Below are 12,900 nucleotides of genomic sequence, written 5' to 3' on the forward strand. Positions count from 1 at the left end.
TTGCTGAGTACAGCAAATGGCCTGGAGAAGCTCACAAAGGCGGAATACCTTTGAGAATTCCCCTGTCCATCCTGGGGAAGGCGGCTTGGCACCTTGTCCCAGGATGTGCATTGTTGCAGGCCCAGGAGAGCGAGGGCTCTCCACCCGGGGTCCAGCAACATGTCTGCTGTGTGGCAGCCTAGGCAGCCTCTCAGACAAGACGTGGATTGTAGGTTAGGTTTCAGGGGGCATCTCTAAGATGCCCTCTGTAGTGCATTTTACATTAAATCCTACACTGGCATCAGTGTGGGTTTAATGTGATGAGAAGTTTGATATCAAACTTGTCAGTCTTCAGTGTAGCCATTATGGTGCTGTGGAGATCGTAATGACAACCTCCCACCACCATATACTCTTAATGGCATCACTGCACTTACAGTGCCCAGGAATGGCCCTGGGTACTCTAGGGGCACAGGGATCATGCACCTGTGCTCACACGACTGGCAAAGGGCACCCAGCTAGAGGGGTGGCTGAAGTATGGCAGGGCAGTGGGTTTTTTCGCATGGCACCCAGGTATGTGTGCCATGTCGACTCTGTTTAGTTCTGTACTTAGACACTCAGCCTGCAAAGGCAGTGTGTGGGTGTCAAGGTACAGGGCCCCTAAAGGTGGCAAAATTAGTGCTGCAGCCCTTAGGGGTCTTCTCTGTTCACCATGCCCTGGGTACCTAGGGTCCCATTTACTAGGGGCTGACAGGTGGCCAGAGATGCCAATTGGATATTTGGTTTCAACACAGTTTTAGGGAAGGAACGCAGGCCCTGGGCACCTGGTTGGCAGGAGCCCAGGGAACACTCAGTTAAAGTACATCAGCAATTCATTAAAAAGTGGAGGTATACCAATGCAAGAAAGATGGCACTTTCTCACAAGTCAGCTTTGGGATCCCAAAGTAATGTTGGTGTTCAGCATATATTTTTTTTTATAACACTTTATTAATGCCGACGAGGCAATCCACAGTAGTAAAAAGAAAACTGAGACAAGTCCTGTACTCATGGACATCAAGAGTCACAATCAGCATAGTAAAGAGTACAGTGGGGCGTACAATAGGGTTGCACCATAGAACATTGTGAATGATACAATAGGAGCTTTTTCCGATAAGGCAACTTAAGTACAAATTAAACAGAACCAATAACACGAAAAGCAAAGGTGTTCAGCATATTTAATCAGTACATAAACAAAGAAAACATTAAGGAATTGTACCGATGTGAAAAAACAAACTGTACCAAATGTGGACTTTACTTTACTCAATTTACAAATTTCGAGTTTTTGTACAATTTATACTTACACATAGAAAATAGTGAAATGTCCCCATAGCGTGTGCCAAAAAAAGATTACAAATAAAACCTATAATTAAATCTGTAATCAGCAATTTAAATACTGACTTTTTTAATGTAATTTTAAGTGTTATATTTATACGTGCATAGTGTAGCATTTAAGTATAAAAATCAAGCCTATTCCTAATTTACTTACACATTTTTAGCCATTATACACATATTAAAATACTATGACCGAGTATATATAACTAATACCAATGACAATACATCTGACAGTCCAATCGTTTAAAGTACACATATATTAAGGAATACAAGTATGACATCTCTCCGATATAACGCAATGAGGGAGGATGCAACTGTTTTACCCCATCTCCCCCCCAGGGCAAGGACAGCATGGGTCGCACCCCTAGATGACAGAATGTGGACCACCATAAGCGCATTTACCCATACAGTATACTGTAATGCACGTTTCAAATTGGTGCATTACAATTTTGTACATCTTATATGACACCAGTGAAACTCCACTGTATTACCTCAGCCCGTTCAGATGTTTCCCCACATAGCGGAGAGACTTGGGCTGATTTCTTACACTTAGCATGGAGGTGAGCCAGTTCTGGACCCAGGTGATGAACGATGTGCAAAGGGGCATGGGCTTTAGGATTGAGAATATGCCACTGTATTGCTAATTGGGACACATTAGGAAACCTAAGGGGCGTAAGATAGCTTGCAAACGACTGCAGCTACTGATGGTACTGGCGAAGCATAGAGTCGCCATATCGTGGATGGGACAATGTGACCCTGATGTGGACGGATGGTATTGGGACGTTCCTGAATGGACGCTAGCGGAAGAGGCCCATTGAATATGCTACTTACCAGTATGCATCTGTTCTTGGCATGTAGGGCTGCTAACATTCATATCTTAGCATTAGATCGCCGCCTAGTGTTGGGTCCGGATGATCGCACATTGTTGTCCTGGAAGAGTCTTCGAAGTATCCTGAGATAGGTGGCTCCTCCCCTGGACTACAGTGCGCATGGGCATCGGCTCCATCCCCAGATTGTTTTTCGCCATTGTGGCAGAAGATGGAGTGAAAAGTGTAAAGGATGTCCATGCTAATGACTGAATACAATAGTATATCTGCAGCTGCAACAGGCACCGGGGAGGAGGGTGGGCGATATGAATGTTAGCAGCCCTACATGCCAAGAACAGATGCATACTGGTAAGTAGCATATTCAGTTCGAGGCATGTGGGCTGCTAAATTCATATCTTAGCATAGAATACATAGCAGTCCCTCCATCAGCGGCGGTTGCCCGTGCCAGCTGCAGAAACCTGAAAGAGTGTCTTGAGAACAGCCTGTCCTACAGCAGCTTGCTGCTTGGAATGCACATCAACACAGTAGTGTTTTGTAAAGGTATGTGGTGTAACCCACGTGGCTGCTCTGCAAATGTCCTCTAAAGGAATGTTCCCTAGGAAAGCCATGGATGCCCCCAATTTGCGTGTGGAGTGCGCTCTTGGGGGTATCGTTAGAGTGCGCTTGGCCTTTTGATAACATATTTGGATGCACTTAACAATCCACCTGGCTATTCCTGCTTTGGAAATAGGGTTGCCTTTGTGTTGTGGTGCGAAGGCAACAAAAAGTTGTTTTGTCTTTCTAAAGGGTTGTGTCCTGTCTATGTAGTACATCAACGCCCTCCGTACATCTAAGGTATGGAGCATTCTTTCCGCTACCGTTTGTGGGTTTTGAAAGAATGCCGGCAAGTCAATAGTTTGGTTGAGATGAAACTGTGACACCACCTTCGGAAGGAATTTGGGGTTAGTGCGTAGCACTACCCTATTTGGATGAATCTGAATGAAAGGCTCTTGGATTGTGAGCGCTTGTAGCTCACTAACCCGCCTCAGTGACGTAATAGCTATTAGGAAAGCTACTTTCCACGTTAGGAACTGGAGTTCACACGGGTGCAGTGGCTCAAAAGGTGGTCCCATCAGTCTGGTGAGGACCACATTGAGGTTCCACACCGGAGCTGGTGGTGTTCTTGGGGGAATGACTCGTTTCAGACCTTCAAGGAAAGCTTTAATGGCAGGCACTCTGAAGACAGAGAGATGCTGCCTGTTCTGAAGATAAGCCGCTATGGCGGATAGATGTATTCGAATGGAAGTGTACGCTAGATTGCACTTGTAAAGATGCAACAGATAGCAAATGATGTCAGGGATAGATGCATCTAGCGGGTTGATGTCATTGGCTGTACAGTAAATGACAAAACGCTTCCATTTCGCAGCATAGCATGCTCTGGTAGTTGGCTTCCTTGCCTCCTTGATGATGTCCATGCATTCCGGAGGTAGGTTAAGGTATCCAAACTCTAGGACTTCAGGAGCCAGATCGCCAGGTTGAGCTGTTGCGGATCTGGATGCTGAATTTCTCCATGGTTCTGCGTTAAAAGTCTGGGCGTGAGGCGCAGTCTTTGATGCGGCACCACTGAGAGTTCGAGGAACGTGGTGTACCATGCTTGGCGCGCCCACGTTGGAGCAACTAGGATGAGAGTCATCGCGTGCTGCCTTAGCTTTCTTGCCACCAGCGGTATCAGAGGGGCTGGCGGAAAAGCGTACGCAAATTTGCCTGACCAGTTCATCCATATCGCATTCCCCTGCGACTGTGGGTGAGGGAACCTGGCGGCAAAGTGTTGGCATTTTGCGTTTTCTTTTGTGGCAAACAGGTCTATCTCCGGATGACCCCACTGCTGGAAGTACGGGTGGAGGACAGATGGGTGTATCTCCCACTCGTGCATTTGATGGCTGTACCTGCTGAGCAGATCCGCCATCTGATTGTCCTTTCCCGGGAGGTGTTCTGCCATGAGGAAAATGTTCCTCTGAATGGCCCACTTCCACATGCTCTGAGCCAGATGAGACAGCTGTGGCGAGTGGGTGCCCCCCTGCTTTTGAATGTAGTACATCGCGGTCATGTTGTCCGTCCGGACTAACACTACCTTGTTGCACAGATGTACAATGAAGGACTTGATCGCCATGAAGAATGCCATCAGTTCCAGATAATTGATGTGCATCTTCTGTTGTTGCGTCGTCCATAGTCCCTGCACTGTGTAAGTGATCAGATGAGCGCCCCATCCCTGGAGAGATGCGTCCGTTGTCAGGATAATCTGTGGCACTGGCTCTTGGAACAGTCGGCCCTTGCAAAGGTTGTGTGGAGTCCACCAATGCAGAGAGTCGTATGCCCGACTGGTAACCAACACTAGGTCTGTCAATTGTCCCTGAGCCTGTGTCCACTGATTTGCTAAGCACTCCTGGAGCGGGCGCATATGTAACCGTGCGTGAGGGACTATGAAGATGCAGGAGGCCATCATGCCTATCAACTGCATGAACACTCTCGCTGGAAGCGAGTGTTGTGGTCTGAACCTCTGGATTAGAGACTGCATGCTGTCTATCCTGACTTGGTTTGGTTGAGCCATGGCCGTCAGGGTATTGATCGTCGCACCTAGAAACTGCCGGACATGTGCCGGCTGAAGATGCGACTTTGGGTAGTTCAACGAGAAACCTAGATTGTGAAGGAGGTGAATGGTGGTTGACATGTCCGCGGCGCACTGTCGTTCCGACTTGGCTTGAACGAGCCAGTCGTCCAGGTAGGGGTAGACATGGATGTTCTGCCTCCTGAGGTGCGCTGCTACTGTCGCCAGACACTTGGTAAACACCCTTGGGGCTGTGGTGACTCCGAAGGGTAGGACCTTGAACTGGTAATGCTTGCCTTGAATAGTGAACCTGAGGTATTTCCTGTGTGACAGGTGTAGTGGAATGTGGAAATAAGCATCCTTGAGATCTAAGGTTGCTAAGAAGTCCCCTTGGTTTAACAAGGGAAGAATCTGTTGCAGTGTAAGCATATGGAAATGTTCTGATAGTATGTACAGGTTGAGGGGACGTAGATCTAGAATGGGTCTGAGAGATCCGTCCTTCTTTGGAATAAGGAAGTACAGGGAATATACCCCTGTGCCTTCCTCTCCCACCGGCACGAGCTCGATTGCGCCTTTGTGCAGCATCGCCACTACTTCCTGCTGCAATAAGTGCAAGTGCTCTGCGGACATAGGCCATTGCCTTGGCGGAATGTTGGGTGGAGTGGATTTCAACTCTAGGCAATAACCATACTGGACTAGTTGTCGCACCCACCTGTCTGTGGTGATGTTTCTCCAGACGGGCAGGAACTGCTGCAGTCTCCCCCCGACAGGTGTTAAGTGGTCGGGGGGCAGTGACAGAGAGTCACTGTTTGCTTGGGGTAGAGGAGCGGGAGTTGTTGTTTCCTCTGCCGCGACCTCTGTTGCTGTTATTTCTGTAACCTCCCTTGTTCTGTTTTGTGAACGAGGATTGTGCTCCACCTCTTGAGAATTGCGATTGTTGACCCATTTGTCCTCTGGTGACTCCACGTGCACCTGAGCGACGAAAATTATTGCCACGAAACTGTTGCGATTGTAGGGCCCCCATGGACTTAGCAGTTTCTGTGTCCTTTTTTATCTTTTCGAGGGTGGTGTCAACATCTGGACCAAACAGTCTATCAGGATTGACTGGCTGATTAAGGATGGTTGTCTGAATATCAGGTTTAAACCCTGATATGCGGAGCCAAGCTTGTCGTCTTAGCATGACGCTAGTGTTGATCGCTCTAGCTGCTGTGTCTGCGGCGTCAAGTGCACACTTGATGGCTGCGTTGGAGATCAGTTTCCCTTCCTCTATAAGCAGTTTGGTGCCCTCTTGAAACTTTGGAGGCAGGTGTTGTACAATCTGCTCTAGGGTGTCGTAATGCGCCCTATCGTAACGTGCTAAGAGTGCTTGTGTATTTGCAATACGCCAAAAGTTGGCAGCTTGTGCCGCCACTCTTTTGCCCCCTGCCTCTAGCACCTTGGACTCCTTGTCTGGGGGAGGAGCTTCACCCGTCGTCTGGGAGTTGGCCCGTTTTCTGGCATTTGCGACCACAAGAGAGTCTAGTGGCAACTGTCCCCGAATGTATGCAGGGTCTGCAGGTGCTGGTCTGTACTTTTTCTCGATACGTGGATTGACCACTCTCGCTCTGGTAGGTTCTTTAAAGATGTCAGCTGCATGCTTGAGGACTCCCTTGAGCATAGGCAGCGTTTTCACAGTTCTTTCAGAGACTGAAAAAGTATCAAAGAGAAAGTCCTCTTCCACTGGGTCAGCATGCATGTCCACATCATGATTTGCAGCTGCCCTCTCAATGAGAGCATGAAAACCTGCAGAATCCTCTGTTGGGGATGCACGTGCACTGAAAGCCTGTGGGTCTTGCCCCACACTTTGGGTGCCTTGGTCACCAATGTCATCATATACATCTGGATGTGCATCCGGTTCATTGATGGGGAAGGTGTATTGGTCATCTTCATCATATCCCTCACCCTCAGAGTGTTCTGGTGAGGGAGTAGGGCTTCTTCTTGGAGGAGGCTGGATAGGTTCTATGAGGCTAGAAGCGTCCTGAGGAACCTTTTTCTTCTTTAGAGGGATGACATAGGAGTCCAGAGGCTCCGAAGTGATCCTCCTTTTGTATAGGGTTAATTTGCCAGTGTTGGCGTCGATGAAGTGCTCAGAATCGTCCTCTGATTCGAGTTCTCGACCTGAAGGTACCCCTGCCGTAGAAGAATCCGACTTCTTTGGCGTCGATTTCGTAGAAAAGGCCTTCGGAGCCTCTTTCGGCGGCAGAAGGAAGAGAAGCTTACTCTTAGGCTTTGCCGGAGTGTCTGAGGCGTCTGAGGCGACGGCAACGGAGCCGACGTAGCCGCGGCCTTGTCTCTGATTCTCTGTAGCGAAGCGGCGATGGGGGACACTTCACTTACAGTGGCCTTTGGCGCTGACGAGGATGCCTTGACCTTCCCCTCGGATCCGACGTCATGGTGGCCTTTCTGAGTCTTGGACGCCGATGCAGTTGCCGCCGACCCAGAGTCCTTGGATCGATGCGCAGATGTGCCAGCCGTCGATCCGTGTGCTTGTGTCGCCTCCGACTCCACTACGCGACCGACGAACGGAGTCCCAGTCGGAACCGGAGCCGTGCCGCTGGCCTTGGCATGCTTAGACGGTGTCGCAGCGGTTGATCCGTGCCGACCACCCTTCTTAGAGGATCCCTCCTCTGGCGCCGATTTTGACCCTGTGGAATCGACCGACTTCTTCGACTTCTGTGGACCGGAGGTCGACGGAGCCGATGCGGCGGCGGGTGCAGTAGTTTTCTGTTGGCCGGCCGCCATTTTAGGGACGCTCGAGTCCATAAGTTTCGGTTTCGTTTTCGGGTCGGCCATTTTAGGTGTAGTCGATACCGTAGGTTTCGGTTTCGATCCGGCCTGCCCAGCAAGTATGTCCGTGGCCGGGCCTGAAGGCGGGGCCGTGGCTTGCGGTACGGGGTCTTGGGTAAGGCCAACTGGCGATCCCGTGACCCGATCGTGATCTTCGAAACCTTCGGGGCATAGCTCGTCCCCTGAGCTATCTGCCGCGGCCCCATAAATCTCTTCGACGTCCCCTACCTCGTCGACGTATTGAAGGCCTTGATCCACGACTCCGTCGTCGTCTACCGGATCCGCCTCGACCTCCGTTTCGGGTGGGGATATTTGGAGATGATGACCCTGTTCATCTTCTTCTTGGTCGCCGAAGATGTTTTCCGGATCCGGGGCCGCTTGTCTGGCCTCCAGGCGCACCGCGCGCCGAAGCTTGAGAGTCTTTTTCGACCTGAATTGAGCTCAAGCCTTGCACTTGCCGTCGTCATGGTCCGGTGAAAGGCATTTGTTACAGACCGGGTGCAGGTCTATATGTGGGTACTTGGACCCACAGAGCGGACAGTACTCCGCTCCATGCTGGAAAGTCGTGGTCGTGTCGCGATGAGAAGGCCTCGATGTCCGAAGAGTGAAAAAACTCCGCTGAATCCGACTCCAAGAGTCGGAAGAACTCGAGACCGTGCGCAAACAATACCGACGCTATAAATACAAGGCCTTTTGGCCTTAAAAAGTTAGCTTTACTCTGTTCCGACAGAGAGAAGTCGAGACCGCATCCGAACCCAATGGCGGAAAAAACAATCTGGGGATGGAGCCGATGCCCATGCGCACTGTAGTCCAGGGGAGGAGCCACCTATCTCAGGATACTTCGAAGACTCTTCCAGGACAACAATGTGCGATCATCCGGACCCAACACTAGGCGGCGATCTAATGCTAAGATATGAATTTAGCAGCCCACATGCCTCGAACATGAAATTAAGCAGAAGAGATGACAAACTGGAAGAGGACCTTAGAGAGTGGAGGGAGTTGTGTGATGTCTTTCTGAACCCTGAACTAGATGAGAGTGGTCCACGTGACTCAGACACTAGCGTGGACATGCCTATAGGGAAAGCAGAGTGTGATGCTGTGGCTGGGAGACAAGTCTATTATTCTACTGAATTGAATAGACATTGAAATGTTCCTTCTGGAATATCAATGTATGCCCTGATGTATACTGCTATTTACTTTTACCACCTGTAACAGTATGACTGATGTACTATTGTTCAAAATACAAATAAAGGTATTAAAAAAAAAGATAGAACGTATGACACTAACCTCTTTGATGGCATCTTCGTTAGGCAGCATAGTGCACAAACAGGAAATGTAGGATTGTCGAAATGATTCTGCATTAGAGGTTTTTGACGACTCTGTGCACAATTTTGATAAAACCATTGCTTGTGGTATGCAGTTTGTTTTCATCAAATGTTTTATTCTTAATTCAAGAAACGAGGCTCCTTCCCGTGCGATTAATTCAGCGACTAAGGAAGAAGAAGCAACCTTTGAGATTTATCATACATTACCACCAATTTGTATACTTCAGATATCGAACAGATAACATCTACGGTATAAACAATGACTAATAGTAGAATTATGGTATCAAATTATGCTGTAACAATTTAGTGTACGTTCTGAATATTCTGCTGCTTTGCTAACATGGGAATGGCGTGAGTCCAAAATGTAAGCCCAACTGAAATAAAAAAGAAATACCATTCCAATATTTTCCAGTCTCCAGCACTACTCATGCTCCAATATAGTGTTCAGCCACTTAAACAAAAAGTTCACTTTTCAAAATCTTCATAGTCACATTAAGAACTGACAGAAGAGATTGAGCAATCCAAATATAATTCCTCTTCTTACTTCTGGAAATCCACCGATTAAATGGGAAAAGCAAGAATATTGTCAGCCAGCTAATTAAAAAAAAGAGCAATTCTAAGTATGCTTACAGCTGCGAAAACGTTTCAATTTGGATAAATGCAAAAATCCATATGCATAAAAACATCAACCCAAAACATGAAATCAGCATGGCTAGCAGCGTTTGCTATACATTTAAGAGCATGGGTCCTATGGCGGATCTCCAAAACACTCTGCAAGAAACTTTTTTATGACGGAGCAAAAATCACCACCTGCAACTTGCTGGGTGCACTCTTGTAGGAAGGATTCAACTCATTTGCCGACAGCAAATCCAAAGCAAACTTCTTTAGCCCCTGAAGTATAGTATTATGATCTAGCGTATTGTATTCCGACAAAAAGCCCAACAGCATGCTGACGCATACCGAACCTGCGTCGAAATATGACACAGCTCATGAGCAACTCTATGAGGACTGATTCAGTACCTTGACCCTGCCTAAAAAAACATCAACTAGATTACGTGTGTTGAGGCAACAGTTCAGCTTTTGCGTTAACTGTAGTTTCCACCAATAAAGCTAGATGTCAAGTCTGACATTGGCCGACGTGGGCCAGCACTGAAGGGTCTAGTTATTTTTTTTAAAGGGTGAACCATGGCTATTTTTATAATCTCTCAGTCACACAAACAGTGGAAAGCGAGGTAGTAACAAAAGCATAACATTTGCCAGACATCTGTAATTATGTAAGGCACAATGTATTAATGTGCTACTACCTATCTTTATATAATTAGCAGTAACATGTTCAAACTGTATCTGCTATTGGAGTGGGGAAGGAACAGCAACACTTTAAGTGGCACCTGTCATCTATATTCTTTCATGTAAACCTCAGACTCATAATGTTGCGGTTCTAATGATCACTGGAGTTGAACTTGCACACATTACAGCCTCGAAATCTGAGCGTCAACCACAGGAACCTGAGTCAAACACGATAAAATATGGCTGCAGAACTCTATCCTTGGGCACACTTGTTGCAACAGAAAATAACGCTTTTCTTCTGAATCCTTCATAATAAACTTATGAGTTTCCAAAACCATTTTTAGCAGGATAACAGGCGAAACTCATGTACCTAGGCCTGAAAGTATTACAGGTACAATTTAAAGTATCCTCCAGTCTTGCTCCATCATGTTGGCTTCCTGATGCACTGCGGTGAGATGGGCCCAGTTATCTTACCGTATTTAATAAACCAAAGTGCACGCCTTACAATGGGTGTGTTTTGGTGTTTCTAATGGAAAAGCGCAGTTACTAACAATTTTCTCTTTTAAGTGAAACACTCATGAATAAGAGTATATTGTCATACACCTGATTATGTATAGCTTAGATTTGCAAGGGTTTTAGCAGTGCAGTAGTTATTGGAAAATATGACTGTTTTAAATATAAACTTAGATACTGTGGGGGATGGGATTCCGGACATTATCAGCTCTTACCACTGTCCCTTTGAAGGATAGTCAAATGGTAGACAATGGTCAATTTTGAAGCGTATGATTTGAGAGAACGAATAGTTTTCTTACCTGTCGGTGTAGTTTTGCAGCTTGAAGATCTTTCTGGATTCACTATGCTGTGCATTATTCCGCGGTCTTGTGGTTGGGTCCGGATTCGTAGTCTTTTCTTTGTTTTTTTTTTCTTTTTCTTAGCCCAGGTGGGCGTCGGCGTCACACCCCCTTGGGTGTATTTCCGGTGACGTCGGCATGCTTCCTGCGGAAGCTCCCACTCTTGGGCGCCATCTTCGGGTTCTTTTTTTCCGCGTTTCTTTCGTTTCCGAAGTAATGGCAATGTTCTATTTAGTTTGTATTTACCGCTTTGTACTTTCAAAGTCCATTCTTTAGTTAACCACCTCTTCTCTCTCCAGCCTCATCTTTCTGGCGGAGGTGGGTGGGTTCGCTAGTGAATCCAGAAAGATCTTCAAGCTGCAAAACTACACCGACAGGTAAGAAAACTATTCGTTTTGCAGCGTGAATCTTTCTGGATTCACTATGCTGTGCATAGATTTTGTAGCGGTTTCTCATCTCTGTGGCGGCTGGGTGGAAGATGAGCGTTGGGTGTTGAATATGTGCTGTAGCACCTTCTGTCCCACTTGAGCTTCCTTGTTCATTTGTATGTCCACACAGTAGTGCTTCGTGAACGTGTGCACCGAAGCCCATGTTGCCGCCAGGCACATGTCCTCTATGGGTGTGTTAGCCAGGAAGGCTATTGTAGCGCCCTTCTTCCTGGTGGAGTGGGCACGTGTCCCCTCAGCCAGTTCCTGTCCTGCACGTTTGTGGCAGAGTTGAATTGTCTGTGCGATCCATCGTGCAATGGTCTTTTTGGTTACTGCTTTGCCCATGAAGCTGTTTGCGAATGACACAAAAAACTGTTTTGTTTTCCTGTGTCCCTTTGTCCTTTCAATGTAGTGCATGACTGCCCTTCTGGCGTCCAGGGTGTGCAGAGCTCGCTCTGCGCTGGTTGTAGGTTTTTGGAAAAAACTCGGTATCTGTATAGACTGGTTCATGTGAAATTTGGATACCACCTTCGGCATGAAGTGTGGGTCAGTCCTCATCACAACTCTATCGTTGTGTATTTGTATGTATGGTTCTTGTAGCGTCAGCGCTTGAAGCTCGCTGACTCTGCGTAAGGACGTTATTGCAACCAGGAAGGCTGTTTTCATAGTTAGCATCTTTAGGGAGGCTTTGTGAAGTGGTTCAAAGGGCTCTTTCATGAGTTCCGTTAGGACTGTGTTCAAGTTCCATGCAGGTGGCGGCACCCGCTTGGGTGGTGCGATCCTTTTCGCCCCTTCTAGGAATCTCTTCACCACTTGTGATGTGAAGAAACTCCTGCAAGTTTCTCCCCTTGTGTAGGCGACTATCGCTGCCAAGTGGACTCTTAAAGAGGATGAGCTAAGGTTCTTCTCCAGCAAGTGCGTCAGGTACCTTAGCACTGTGGAGTCCCTCTTCATTCGATTGTGTAGTCTTTCCTGTCTGCACCATATTGTGAATCTTTTCCATTTCGCAACGTAGCACTTTCGAGTGCTGGGCCTTCGTGCCTCCCTAAGTACTCTCAGGGTGCTTTCTGGTAGTCTCAAATGTGCGAACTCTATGTCCTCAGGAGCCACGCCACTAGGCTCATGCTCTCTGGCTCTGGATGTAGCACCTCTCCGTTCTGCATGGAGAGTAGGTCTTTCCTCCTGCTGAATCTGTGGGGTGCACACTGTGTCATCTCCATGATCTGCGAGTACCATGTCTGCCTCGCCCACTGTGGTGCGACCAGTATCAGTGTCATGTTGCTCGCTCTGCACTTGCTCAGCACTCTGTGCATCAGTGGTATCGGGGGAAAGGCGTAAGCAAATGTCCTTGACCAATCTATCCATAGGGCATTCCCCAGTGACCCCTCTTGGGGCTGCCTGGATGCGAAGTTTTGGCATTTTGCA

At 47.7% G+C, this 12,900-nt stretch overlaps 1 protein-coding gene across 2 annotated transcripts in view; it reads right to left on the minus strand.

Moving 5' to 3' along the window:
• RLF (RLF zinc finger) overlaps positions 1-12,900 on the minus strand; it is a 320,814-nt gene that overhangs the window by 126,739 nt on the left and 181,175 nt on the right. For both annotated transcript variants that reach the window (XM_078682707.1, XM_078682708.1), the window contains one exon: positions 8,872-9,074. In XM_078682707.1, coding sequence (XP_078538833.1) covers positions 8,872-9,074 — 203 coding nt within the window. The remainder of the gene's footprint in view (positions 1-8,871; positions 9,075-12,900) is intronic.

This window comes from Lissotriton helveticus, chromosome 3_1 (assembly GCF_964261635.1).
Source record: "Lissotriton helveticus chromosome 3_1, aLisHel1.1, whole genome shotgun sequence".
NCBI classification, from domain to species: domain Eukaryota; kingdom Metazoa; phylum Chordata; class Amphibia; order Caudata; family Salamandridae; genus Lissotriton; species Lissotriton helveticus.